This window comes from Dufourea novaeangliae, unplaced genomic scaffold (genome assembly GCF_001272555.1).
Source record: "Dufourea novaeangliae isolate 0120121106 unplaced genomic scaffold, ASM127255v1 scaffold89, whole genome shotgun sequence".
NCBI lineage: Eukaryota > Metazoa > Arthropoda > Insecta > Hymenoptera > Halictidae > Dufourea > Dufourea novaeangliae.
In genome coordinates, this window is record NW_015373988.1 from 2,664,480 (window position 1) to 2,677,966 (window position 13,487).

At 33.2% G+C, this 13,487-nt stretch overlaps 1 protein-coding gene across 1 annotated transcript; it reads left to right on the forward strand.

Annotated features, from left to right (window-relative positions):
• The first annotated feature begins 2,599 nt into the window (after positions 1 to 2,599).
• LOC107187456 (autophagy-related protein 16-like) lies at positions 2,600 to 11,664 on the forward strand. Its single transcript, XM_015575561.1, has 9 exons — positions 2,600 to 2,732; positions 2,858 to 3,116; positions 3,228 to 3,390; positions 3,512 to 3,600; positions 6,065 to 6,118; positions 7,171 to 7,309; positions 9,811 to 9,916; positions 11,396 to 11,538; positions 11,650 to 11,664. Exons 1-9 carry the CDS (start codon positions 2,600 to 2,602, stop codon positions 11,662 to 11,664), a joined length of 1,101 nt encoding a protein of 366 aa, XP_015431047.1.
• The last annotated feature ends 1,823 nt before the right edge of the window (positions 11,665 to 13,487 follow it).

Below are 13,487 nucleotides of genomic sequence, written 5' to 3' on the forward strand. Positions count from 1 at the left end.
ATTCAAAGTGTAAAAATGTCTAGTACTTTGAATGCTTTAGAAAAGTATTCGAGATAAAGATGTATGAAACTACTGAAAATTACTTTAGATTCTTTTTCCTTATTCTGTAAATTCTTTGATTGGAATATGAATGCTGCTGGCAGTATGAACATTTTCACAGGACAATGATATAAATGGAACATCAAAACTTTTTTAAGTGTTCACAGTGATATTTCGTTACATGTTCCATAATGTCAATAGATTTCCCCGCAACATCCATAATTATTACAAATGTCAATATAACGAAATATCTTTTATGCGATGTTTGTGGTGTCATAAAAATCTGTGTTTCGATTACGTTTTTGATACGTATTACTTACTTATATGTAATAATATAGAATAAAAATATACTGTTAGTCCGATATTTGAAAATATACATGCGTTCGTTGTCACTGTTGAACTATTGTAATAACAGTAGAATAATAAAATAATTTAGTCAAATGTACATAATAATACATATACATATTCATAAAAACAATATTAAACGCAATAACTTGTTTGTGCGCAAAAAAAAACCAGACTAGTTAAGCTCGAATGGATTTAACGTAGTTCACAAATTCACCGTTCTCATAAGGTAAAGGGCAGCAGAAATCCCTGACTTTTTACACTATCGGTATTTCAGAACATGAGACACGAAGTCCCATAAAATGTTAAGTCTATCCTATACCTAGTCGGTGCCTACCTTGTCGTAATGAAGTATTTATTAATATACGTAATATATTCGGAGCGTAATTTTGTTTAACTACACTACAAACGAATTAATTAAGAAGTTGTAACCAATTATATAGTTAGATTTATTATCGTAAATATGATAGTCCTTCGAAAGTTTCTTCTAGTTCCTCCTGTAGTCCAAAAACGGCCAACGTAAGAATTGCTGCATTTCGACCCCACGATCCACGAACCGCATACGTCTCTATTGCTGTAAACTTTGTTTCCTTTTCAAGATATTTCAAATGCTTGTGGTCATATCCTTCCAAGATTATTATTGCTTGTCTGTATAATATTGTATGTATTTTACAAGTTCTCCCATTGTTTACGTAAGATTGCGCAAAAAAGAAACATCATAATGAAACTTCAAATATACACGAACATAAACATAGGAATAGTACTAATTCATGATTTACCCTTTATTTAACCAAAATTCAAGATACTCAGATTTTACTTGATCAGAATCCAATATCATAAAAAGTGCCAATAAACCTTTTGCTATCTAAAATTAATGACTGGATCACAAGAAATCCTATAATTGTGTCCTACTATTATCCTTACTAATGCTGCTGCTGTTCCTTGATTCATATGTAGGTCAGTATTAAGAATTGAGTAAAATACGTACTCCGATGGTCCAACAAAAGATACAAGACCAGTACGGAAATTTTTAGAGTTTTTAGATGATTGACTTTTTTGTTTTTTACTTATTTTACCATCCTTTCTGCAATTTAATTATAGCATGTATGGACGTTTATTATATTTTACATTTGAATTTTAAATAAACGTTTTATCATGCTATATGTTATACAAATATTGTATATAATCTAGTCGCTGATTATAGATTGCTATCGATACTCTTGCTTGTACCTGATTTTAGATCTTTGGTTGTTTTTATTACGATATTTCATTCTAGGACAAACGCCTTGAACTTGAAAGATGTGAACTAAAAACTATTTCTTCCTACATTTCAATGTCAGTTCTTGCCGTTAACTAAATAAATACAAGAAGATTTTTAATACAAAATGCGAAGTACATATTCACATTTCCTCGATCGAATTGTAAAATACAATATCCAAGGAGCAAGATGAGTATTTCTTCGTGTAGTGACATATTCGTTACAAAATATATTAATATCATCAATAATGTGTACGTCAATGCAATAAATCGCAGTTATTGTTTAAGACTATATTACTTCGTAAAAGTTTGCAAAAACATTTATGTAATTGAAATGAATCCATATCGAACCTGGACATTGGCGATGTTCGTCGTCGGTCGTTTACAGCATAAAGAAGAAAACTGTTTAATCATCTGCCACATACTTTTTTCACTTTTTCAAGCATGCTTCAGTTTCTTTACGGGCATCATTATTTCCCTTTGCATTAATTTATCTGTAGCATTTACGACGTAATATGTTTACCGTATAAAGTCTGAGAGAAAACGTTTTATCTGCCGTTATCGACTTAACTGAAATTATGTTCGGAATGTAGATATTGTAAACTCGCAAACAGAATCTATCGATATTTCGAGTCGCCGGCAATTTCAGGGTAACAGTGTAGTGTTTGGTACGTTTAGGTTAGAATAGTTATTTTCATAATTCAAAATATTCGGGGAAAATCTAAATGTCATGCGATTAATACGGTATTTTTCGATGCTGATAGCGATTAGTGTTCGAATGTGACTTTGTTGAAGAGAACTAAATTTTTTCGTGAGAAAACAGTGTATGTTACGAAGTGAAGATTGTCAAAATATCTACCAACTGTTCTGTCAAATGATTTTTATACGACTTTGATAAGAAAAGACAAAAATAAGTGCTGACTAGAAGAAGATCTACGAAATATATCGTACAGTGAAAATGGCTGCAAATGAACCAGGTGTATCATCATATACCAGAGAAGATAACAACAATTGGAGAAAAAATTTGATTTTCCAACTTCAAGAAAGAAATAGAAGACAAACATATTGTTTTGCGGATCTCATTAGTTTACGTAAGATTTCATAATTTATATGTCTCAATATAATTACTTGTATAAGCGTAACTAGTCTAATTAGAAACTTGTACTAAATTTATACCACTAATCTGGGTACATATTATGTTTCTTTCAAATTACAGATAACAGATTATTTGATAGTGCAAACACATTGCGTGGAGAAAACATTCAACTAACCATAGCGAATGAAACTCTTCGACGTAATGCATCCAGTGGAACTCCTCTATTAGGTGCCAATGCTGATTTAGAATCTCGTCTTCTGAAACAGGCAGAAGAACTAGCAACATTACATAAAAGGAAAGGAGAGCATACACAGCAAATAGTAGATCTTAACAATAAATTACAAGAAATGACAAAGGAGCTTCAATCCAAGGAAGCCAGGTACATATTTTCCTATATTTCTGAAACATTAGAACCAATTATATTTTTCTTAATTTTTACATAAAAAATTTCAGTACATTATTATACATATTGTGTTACTATAATTTACAGTCTCTTTGAAAGCGTGGAGCTCAATGCCAATTTACGTTTAGAAATAACTAAATGCCTTAACAGAGAAAAGGAGTTAGAAGGTATTAATCAAATGCTAAAAGATGAACATCAGGCCCTACAACTTGCTTTTGCATCTTTAGAGGAAAAACTTAGGAAAGCACAGGTATTTATTGTTCATCACAGTTTACTTGAGTATAACTTTGGTTAATTTAATTTGCGACATTAAGTTGTCTGACTATACCAAGTTATGATGTTATAAATTAACAAGTTACAACTATTTTTAGGAAGAGAATCGTCAATTAGTAGAACGTTTAATTAAGTACAAAACTCGAGATGCGGAAAAAGTGAATGAAGAGAATGACAACTTTTTGAAGTGAGTATATATACATGTTTATTTATTTTTGTAGTTTTTTACTAATATGTCTGTTTTGACTGATGACTTTTTGTTTACGCAAATTCCTATATAATGGTTGTAAATAATACTACGATATTTTCATTTTTTTGTGCACATTTAATGTTATTGGATAAATACACTAGTTATTATTTGTTGAAGCGAAGAGTAGTTAGAATATATATTTTCACACACAATACATTACATTCATTATTAATTCTTTTAATGAACAATTTTCAATCATTTTTATTTTATGTATACATGAAAGAAGGTTACTTTTATTTTATTCTTTTTTTTTCTTGTTACATATTCGTTATAAATGTACTTTTTATACATATTTCTTATATTTGTTTTTAATTTTCATTCATTGTTTATGTTGACGTATAAACTTTTCATTAATTTCCTAGTGAAAAATTAATTTCATTCGACTATATATACATTATCTAATTTAATTAAAACAACATTAACCTTTTGAGTAAGCAGTATTACTACATACATCATGTAAATACACGAGAAGCAATGTTTTCAAGCTATACCTTGTACACGTTTTGCTTATTCAGATCGAAGTGGTTTAGATGCTACGATAAAATGTCTAATGATGAAACTGATCGAGAATGTAAATATTATGATACATCTTCGTCCCTGAGAAATCGAACCGTTTTTGACATGATATTAGGAATGTTGTTCCATAATTTGTATTTATAGAAACAGATTTTTATTCAAATGTTTGTTTCATTTTTTGAGCTTAAATGGCCGTGACAGTAATACTTAATTACGTGGCAGATTATATTATCTCGAAATATTTATAGACTTCAACTCTGTCCTGTGATACAGTGTTTAATAAATCTAGCTGTTTAATTTTTTTATTAAAAAATGAAAAAAGTTTCATTACTATATTTTAAACAGTTCCACTTCAAATTAGCGATATATAATTATATACAATTGAATCATGAATCTGCATCATTCCTCTACAGAATACATCGTAGTAATAAATACTGTTTATGAATATTGTAGGAAGGAATTGAAAATTGCATGATTAACCGCCGAGCTAAAATTATCGTCATTTGTATATCACGATTTATTGTGCACTTGATATATTACCGATAAGGAGAATGTATATATGTATATGTATAACATATACTTGCGATATACTCACACGATAATCACAATACGAAAATTCAAATTTGTTTGATCTAAAAATAGGATACCGGTTGATTAAGCTTGATTGAATTTAACTGAAGGATAAGGAGACGCATTTTTATTTCAGACTATATACAGTGAAAACTCATGAAATTGCGAAATTTAATCTTGTGAAAGAGGTCAAAGTGACCATTAAGAATTTCAATGCAAATAGGCTGTAAAATTGTAAACGAAGTTGAAGACACCTTCCAGTACCTTACTATGAAGTAATTCAGAATTTTACTTAAATTATACCACTTCTAATTATATACTTCAACAATAGTACTTGAAAAATTAACAAAAACGATTAATTACACTATTTAGATATCATTACTTCATTGTCTCAGTATTTAATAAAAGAGTAGGAATATTTAAAAATTTTAAAGTTACCTTTTTTCCATTGTATTTTATTCGTTACAACATTAAGGGTTTTAGGTAGATATAATATTTAAAAATTATTATAGTGTCAGAGATAACTGATGATTACTAGTTGTAGTGGTTTTATCGGATGTAATTCCGAAAAGGTCCACCTTTCCATTTTGATGAAACTTGGTAAAATTGAAAGATTGACCTTTTTCGGAATTGCAGCCGTTTTGTAAAGTCTACGTATTAACATACTTATTAGTACGAGTGGTTTTATCAATTCTACGTCACTTAGATGTTGTTTCTCCATAAAGTAAAAAACTGTGACGTTAATTGTAGTGTTATCTCTTGTTTTTAACAAAAGTTAGAATTTAGTAACAATGTTTACACACTATATATGTTATTAAATAATTTCCCAAATTTTATCATTTTTACGTTATTACTAATCCGATTGATTGAGAACTATTCTAACTATCATATTCATTTTAATAATTAAGAATAACTTATTTATATTATTGGTATCATTTTATCTACTTTATATTTTTTTCTGCAAATGTTAATATGTGTATATATAAATTTTCTTCTGTTTTAATAATAAATGGATTAAACAAAAGCTACAGATACACCAAAGAATTAAAAAATACGTGATTTCATGGTTCATTATCATTACATATTCATATAATTAAATTTTGTGTATCACAGTATTGGACGCTTACTAGAAGTTTTTAGACGCAACACACACCAGTAATAAATGTTTCAACGATATATTTCTCAGCAATCCTTAATACTATTCATAAAAAAATATTAAGCTTTTCGCAGAAAGAAAGAGAAGGAGACATCAGATTCTGTCGCTGTAGGGTTTTTCTACGCTAGCACAACACACTGCTTGACATTTTCGTTTCAGTGAGAGTTTTTCCAGCCCGACAGCCTTTTTGATGCATACCTTGTCAAAATTCGGGTAAGTCTGAGCAAGAGACGTGATAAAAATTACGCTTAATGCACCATTTTGTAGCTTTGAGCGGTTTGCTAAAGGAACCTGATCATATATTTACACATCTCATTTATTTACGTTTGGTGTAAAGAAACATGACACATGTATTATTGTATAACGAATTAATATTTGTTCAAGTATTATCCATCAGGAAGCTTATAAGGCAGTTGTGCTTATTATAAAACGCGTACAGAGTGTTAAAAGATACTATTCAGGATTTAGAGTACAGATAATACTCATTAATTTGAGGAAAAGAATGTATTTCGTTATTAATGCTCGAAATATCAATATTGTTAGACATGGAAGCCATTTTTGTTCTTGATAGTACAGTTGACATCTTGTTTTATCATATATCCTACAAAAATACAAAAATTATTATATGTCGAGTTTCATGTTTATTTAATATTAGGTGCACTAATAATGAATCCACTGTTTTTTTTTTCAAATGAAATGAGAATATAGTTTGAATTCAGTAGATCTTTTTACGCTTAAGTTTGATAAAAATGGCGCAGAATGTTACAGTGAAAAGAAAAATAATTGATTCCTCATTAATGTATCTAACATACCTAGTGACTAGTGTTTCCAAATTCAAAAATAGCATCCATTTTCGAAAATACTAATATTTCGACTTACGTCTGTTCAGCACGTTCTGTTCAATTTAATGAATACTATCCATCATTGAACTCCTGAATCCTTCTATTTAACACGCTGTCTCCATTACTGGAAAAACATTGCCGGTTGAACACGTGACCGAAACGATTGTCAAGCAATCGGATAAATATATAACTAATGCAATTGAACGTTGACGTTACAACCAAAACTATTAATGAGTAACAAGAACGAAGAAACGGTTTCACTAATAGTATTATATTTGCATGATATTATAACAATTGGATGATTCGTTCACAGACACACGGTGTTTTTCGACGTTTTATTTGGGGTATTTATACGCAACGTCGTTCGGATGATGTTAATGCTTCCCACGACGTTAACGTTGGCCGTGTTTGTTCGTTTTCCAGAAAGAGGCAGGCAAAGATGCAAAAGGAGTTGGAGGACGCGGCACGCGACACACAACCCGTTAGTCCGGATCGTTCGAGTTTAAAAGAAGGAATCGCTGGTCTTCCTACCGCTGTACCGACAAAAGTGTCCGTTACGTTTGTACGTTGACAAACCTTTAATTTATGAAATAATTTATCCGTATCATGCTCTCGTACGTGAAAATTCCAGTACAAAATCGTCCACTTGATTCGTTGTTAACACGGAACTGCATGTTTTGTACAACGATATATACGATGTAACTGTTGAACGATGAGACAAACGTGGCGCGTGGCAACCGATCGAATTTTTCGATCGCAAACAGATTTACGGTGACTTGACGCGAGGCTCTCTTTTTGTGTTCCACGAGTAGTGTTGGTAGTATTAGACAGTACTTTCGGGTGGAGAAAGTAAAGTCACGAGAAGCAGGAATAGATTTATAGTAAATTTAATTTACGTAAGAATCGTGAGAGTAATTTACGTAAGATTTCATGTCGTTTTGATACGTCACTGTTCCCATATCTACGAAGATGTCTACGAGGAAATTGTTACTTCTATATAGATCACAGTCAATTAAACTTTTTCCACAGGATGACAAAATTATTATTACGTAGATCGTAATTATTTATTTTATTTAAGGAGACGCTGAGTATGATACTTGTGTTACAGTATATCTTTCGATCATGTACTTAATTACTTTTAAAAAGGTAAGATCTTGTGATGTAATAGTCAGCAATTAGTATAACGTTGGTATTAAATTACTCTGTTCGTTATTCGTCTTTGAACGAACAAGTAATATTCCTGGGTGAAAAGATTAGATTGACTGACGTGTACTATTTATTTTATTGAACTGCAGGGCAACGGAAGTATACGTAAAAGTTATATACAGAAATATAATATATACAAATTATACACGAATTTATTGATATACTTTTTGGACGACAATGGAGAAGTTTTTTATAAACATTAATGTAGTTTTTTAGCGAAAATTGTATTTATTATATTAAAGTATTTACATCAGGATACTGTCTTCTGGTTTAAGTTAATGTTTTGTACTTACAAGGGCAGACTGTTTGATGGAAGTATCTATAGTGATCGAGTGCTTATTATTATTTTTTGACGAATCTCACTTTTCTTCTAGGTGCATGTCACGTTGTTGAAGTACTTCTGTACGCGTTATTGTATTGATCTGTGCTTTAGTATTATTTTATCTATATGATCTATATCACTCGTTATATTCAAGTTGAATATATATAAGAGTATCGTATTGTTTGTAATATGTGAAGTTTAATATACAATTAAAGTGTCACTTTAGCTTAAGTATATTTGTTCTGTGTTTACAATTATATTAATGTATTGATATATATATATAAACAGTTTAGACAGATATTTTGGGTTTCTATGTCACTTAAAATCTAGAGACAAATAATATAAGAATAGAAATATATTTTTTTATATGTTACATGTATAATTTACAGACACTTAAATGTAGTTTTGTAGTGAAATTCACATTAACATAGTCACGATTCAAAGAATATACACACAGTATCACATGATTAGCCGTACAATTTGAACGGGGAATTGCTGCATAAAAAATGAAGTTCAAATATAGAATAACATTTCTTGATATGTCATGTAAAATTAGTCGAGTAACTTCTTACCGTGTCTGACCACTACTGATACTTTCTACTCGTACTAAACATTGATGATGGTGCGGTATTAAGTATTTTTCCTTCATCTTATTCTCATTGAACTCTCAGTTACATGAAATTACTTGGAAAAACAGGTAATGCCACGCCATCGTCTATATTTATAAACGTTAACTAAAGTGAAAGTAAACAGTACTGAATAGACACATTATTTATGTGGTGTAATACGTGTACTTCATGAGTTTACCACATCAATTTACTCGAAACTGAAGCCACGTGTTCAAAAATTATTATTCTATTTTTTCGACCTATTTTTTTCATGAAGACACACCTCCTTTCAGGTTGTAGCGTCATTTCGATGACACCTTGAACAAACTTTTACATCCTTTATCTACGTGAAATATTTAATCCGAACAAACAGTAGTCGATTTATAGCGTACATGGTATCAGAAGCTAGTGTCCGGTAAAGAGGAAAATATTTCTGTCATTAAAGTATTCCACGTAGTATACATTACTATAATCACGGTCAGTAATGCTTAGTGCATGAAAATTCCGGGCTGTATAAATTTATCGCAACGTTTAAGACCGCACATTATCTGAATGATTATAACTACGTATCACGTTTAATCTATTCGGTGGTTTTGTCATTGACTCGTAAAGTTTTCAAAAAATATCCCCCTCCCCCGTATCTTTAGGTGTCGAAGCTATAAACAAGATCGCATAACGTAACATTCATAACAATACTATGTGATGATGGAATATTATTCAAAGTATAAAATACGAATCTTACAAAATGAAAGGAAAGTAGTTGCAAGCGTAGACCCTTTGAATATTTAATTCTCTTTTCCGTTCGAAAGTTCTAACGTAACTCCAGGTATAATTTTCATCCGATCCGCCCATGATACATTAACAGTTGCTTCCTGCATGCACGAGTTTTTCAAAGTTTATACGTCAAGCGTTTAATAACCCTTGCAGAACGCACACGACGGGGAAGTTTATGCCGTAAAGTGGTCTCCCGTCGAGAGGATCCTCGCAACCGGAGGGGCTGACAGGAAGGTGAAGCTGTGGAACATTACAAAAGGTGATTAATTCAAACAAAATCGTACCATTAAAATCGTTGACCTAGGGATTGCAATACTAGCGTGACGGTACACGTGTGTCTGTGTGTGTCGGATACACACGCAATTAATCAACGATACCTCGAACGCGACCCCTATTACGGTAGTATTGCGTGCCAGCGGCCGACATCCCCCGAGTCTGTAATCTATTTAGTCCCATCGTTATTATTCACATTCGTAACTGGCTGCAATAGAACGAGTAAATTATTACACGCCTGCCAGTTTAGCCACGATTCGTCGCGAATCATCTGTTAAATTCGTGGTTCCTTATTATTAATAAAAAAACTAAAACGTAACCGTAAGATAACAGTCAGAGGACTAGGAATTGTATCGTAAGAGTAATTGCAACAATCGTTTACCGATTTACAGCTTTAATATTTATCGACGGTAATTCAATGGAAAATAACTTCCTTCCGTTTAACAGGACTAGGCCGGGCAATAAAGTGGTATGAAAGTCAGTTTGAAACTTCATTAAAACTTACCATAATGAAGTAATTAAAACTTTGTTATCATCCCCCGCCTCTCCGTTCATGAATACAAATACGTGCTAGACAGCTAGTTTTATTTCAGGTGGATAGAAGGATTTACGCGGGATCGTCGACGAAATCGTGTCGTGGCTAGGATCGGCCAGTTCGTTGATGAACGTTATGTCAGGGATAGTAATGTTAAATCGTGTCTGCTCTAACCGTACGTTCAATCTGTTTGAATCTGATTATGTTCCCCTTAGGGTACGTTGGGTTATAGCAGCCTGCGTAGAAAGTGACTGAAGTCATTTAACAGTCGCGATACATCGTTAGCGGTGTGTCAGCCGGCGCGTATCGTGACATTCTCACGAAAGGCTCTTTTCCACCCACTTAATGAAGTATGTTAACGAATCAACAGGTTACTCGGTGCAATCCCGCGTGCCGTCGGTGTATAGGTCGGGGAATAGAGGCGCGTCTATTAAAACCCAGCATGCTGGTAGAAACATTTTCTCCACTATGGCGGAACGATCGCTCGAGCTATAACGTGCTTGAATGTAATCCCCGTCTCCCTCGCCACGTTGCAAATTGGATGAAACATCCGTCCTTATTGTACGTGCTATATCCGCTTAACATGGCCCTTCCACGTCTCCTCGCGCGTTCTCCCTAGATCTTTTCCCCATTCTCGACACTCGTCCACGTATTGTCTTTCCCCCCCGTTATCTACATCTACATTTGCATTCGATCCTCCTTTTTCTCCGTTTCGTGCCGTCGGATGGTACACCTAAGATGAACGGAATTTAATTAGTTTCGATAATATGGTGGAAGGAAGATGTGCGTGAAAAATGAAAATGGAATAGGGGTTTAAGTTAGGTTTGAGGAGATACGAAGTGGAATACAGGAGTTTGAGGTGACAGAGTTTTGAAATTACTGAATTATTCATTGTGGGTATGTTGTTTCATTCGAAACATTTCGTTCCAGATGTTTCAGAGGGTAAAGGAATCCTCGTCGGAAGTAACGCTGGAGTGATGTCGGTCGATTTCGATTCAACGGGGACGCTGATACTTGGAGCATCCAACGATTATGCCAGCCGGGTGTGGACTGTCAGCGATCTTCGTCTAAAGGTAAGTGACAACTTTGCATGTTTGTTTGTTTTGTAAGAAATATTCGGTCGTTGGGAAAGTTCGTAGCGTTTCGAGCATAGTGTGTTAGGGCAAACGACAAATTTATGGCAGGGTGACTATGATTAAGTGGTGTGTAACTGGTACAATTAAATTAATTGAAAAATTAGAAGAAATTCTAAAGAAATTAGGAAATAAGAATATGATGTGAATTGAAAAATATAGATTGTAATTCGAAGGCAGTTGATAATTTCGAAATTTAAGTAACTCTACTCAGGCCACAGTTTCGAACGATAAATAACTTCGGATCAGATTTAAATCGATCGATTGTCCAATTGTTAAATAAAATAAATGATTAGGTACTCGTTTATTATGTAACTTACAAAGTTTGTTTTATCCAATCGATTGTATGTACAAGGTTTGTTCCTTTATAAACACGTAAGAAAAGACTCTAAGTTTATAGGGTTTGGGTAATATTATTAAACGAATTAACCCTTTCTGTCCGGAATTATTTATTATGACCCATAATTAATTGATTCTGCTATTTAGAATCTTAAGGCTAATAGTATGAATTACAAACACTAACGAAATTAATGATTCCAATGGTATCACACGAGCAGAAAGGGTTAGCTTGATTATAGTGATTTATTTGTGCTAATACATTAGATGTCATGAAGGTACTATTTATGTACATGAAAAATCATATATTCAATTACTTTTTTGCTTTTGTCGTCAGAATCAGAAGTATACATATAATGTAAATGGTTGAATCTGTTCTCTCAATTTTTCCACGAAACAAACTGAATTAAATAAAATCTGAACTCGACGATTCAATAATATAAAATGTTCTTTCATTTAGAAGTCCGGTATGTAATAATCCACTTATGAAATACAAAACCATTGTAAAAATGGATGAAGTGGACAATGCAAATTATTATGTGGCGTAATTAAATTATAAATATACAATGGTTAAGGGATAGAGTATGGAAAGCGCGTAATATCACTCCTTTTTTAATTTGGGTAACTTAATTTTATATTGCAATCGTAACATCCATCGCACGTAAGAAAGTGCCTCATACATCTTTCAAAACTAGCCTACAAACCTACGTATGCCTGGAACTTTTCTAAAAATCACCTTATGCACAACAAAAAGCATCACTAAATTCTAAAGATCCTTTCCATACCATTCTGATCCAATCACAGTACAAGGCTTAAGTTTGCCAAAAAAATATGTAAAGTTCCATACCAAAGAACACGATCGTATTATCATCCGGAAATTCATTTTCTCGAACATTTATGTCTCGCCATTTGTTCGGGTAATGGAGGTTTCATCGTGCACAGTACATTGAGCAAAGGAGAATCGAAAGAAAGAAACAGAGAGAGAGAGAAAAAAAAAAAGGAGTTACATCAGGAAGGAAGCAAGCAACCGAGAAAGTACGGTAACGAGGCGTACTTATTTTCCGTCATGAAAATATGATTGGCTCCGCGGACACGTCGTAGGAAGTGTATAAACAGATGCCTCGTAAAACGCGCATTAAATTACAGGGATCATTCCGAGGCGAGGCGATCTGCGAATTTAGCAGCACTAGAATATGAAATTTATCGTCACCTTCTTCCACGACCTATTACTGGATGGTCCGTGTAAATCTGCCGGCAGGATCATAAACCTAATGACGATTCGCAAGAAGCTACTACCCTCAGGTCCAGGAGGATCGTACCGTGAAATCACTCGTCGAGGATATTTACGTCACCTTCGGCCGCTTTGGAACGCGGGGGAGGGCCCTCGACGTTTTCTAGTTCCGTGATCTTCGACGGAAGAATAATACTGTCTCCTTTGGTCGTTGATATCGATATTCTCTCATCTAAAGTTTGTCCCAGTTTCGTTCACCGTCGTCGCCGCCCGGCACTCGATATCGCGAGGGAAACAGAAAAGTTTCGCGGTTGTCTTCCTC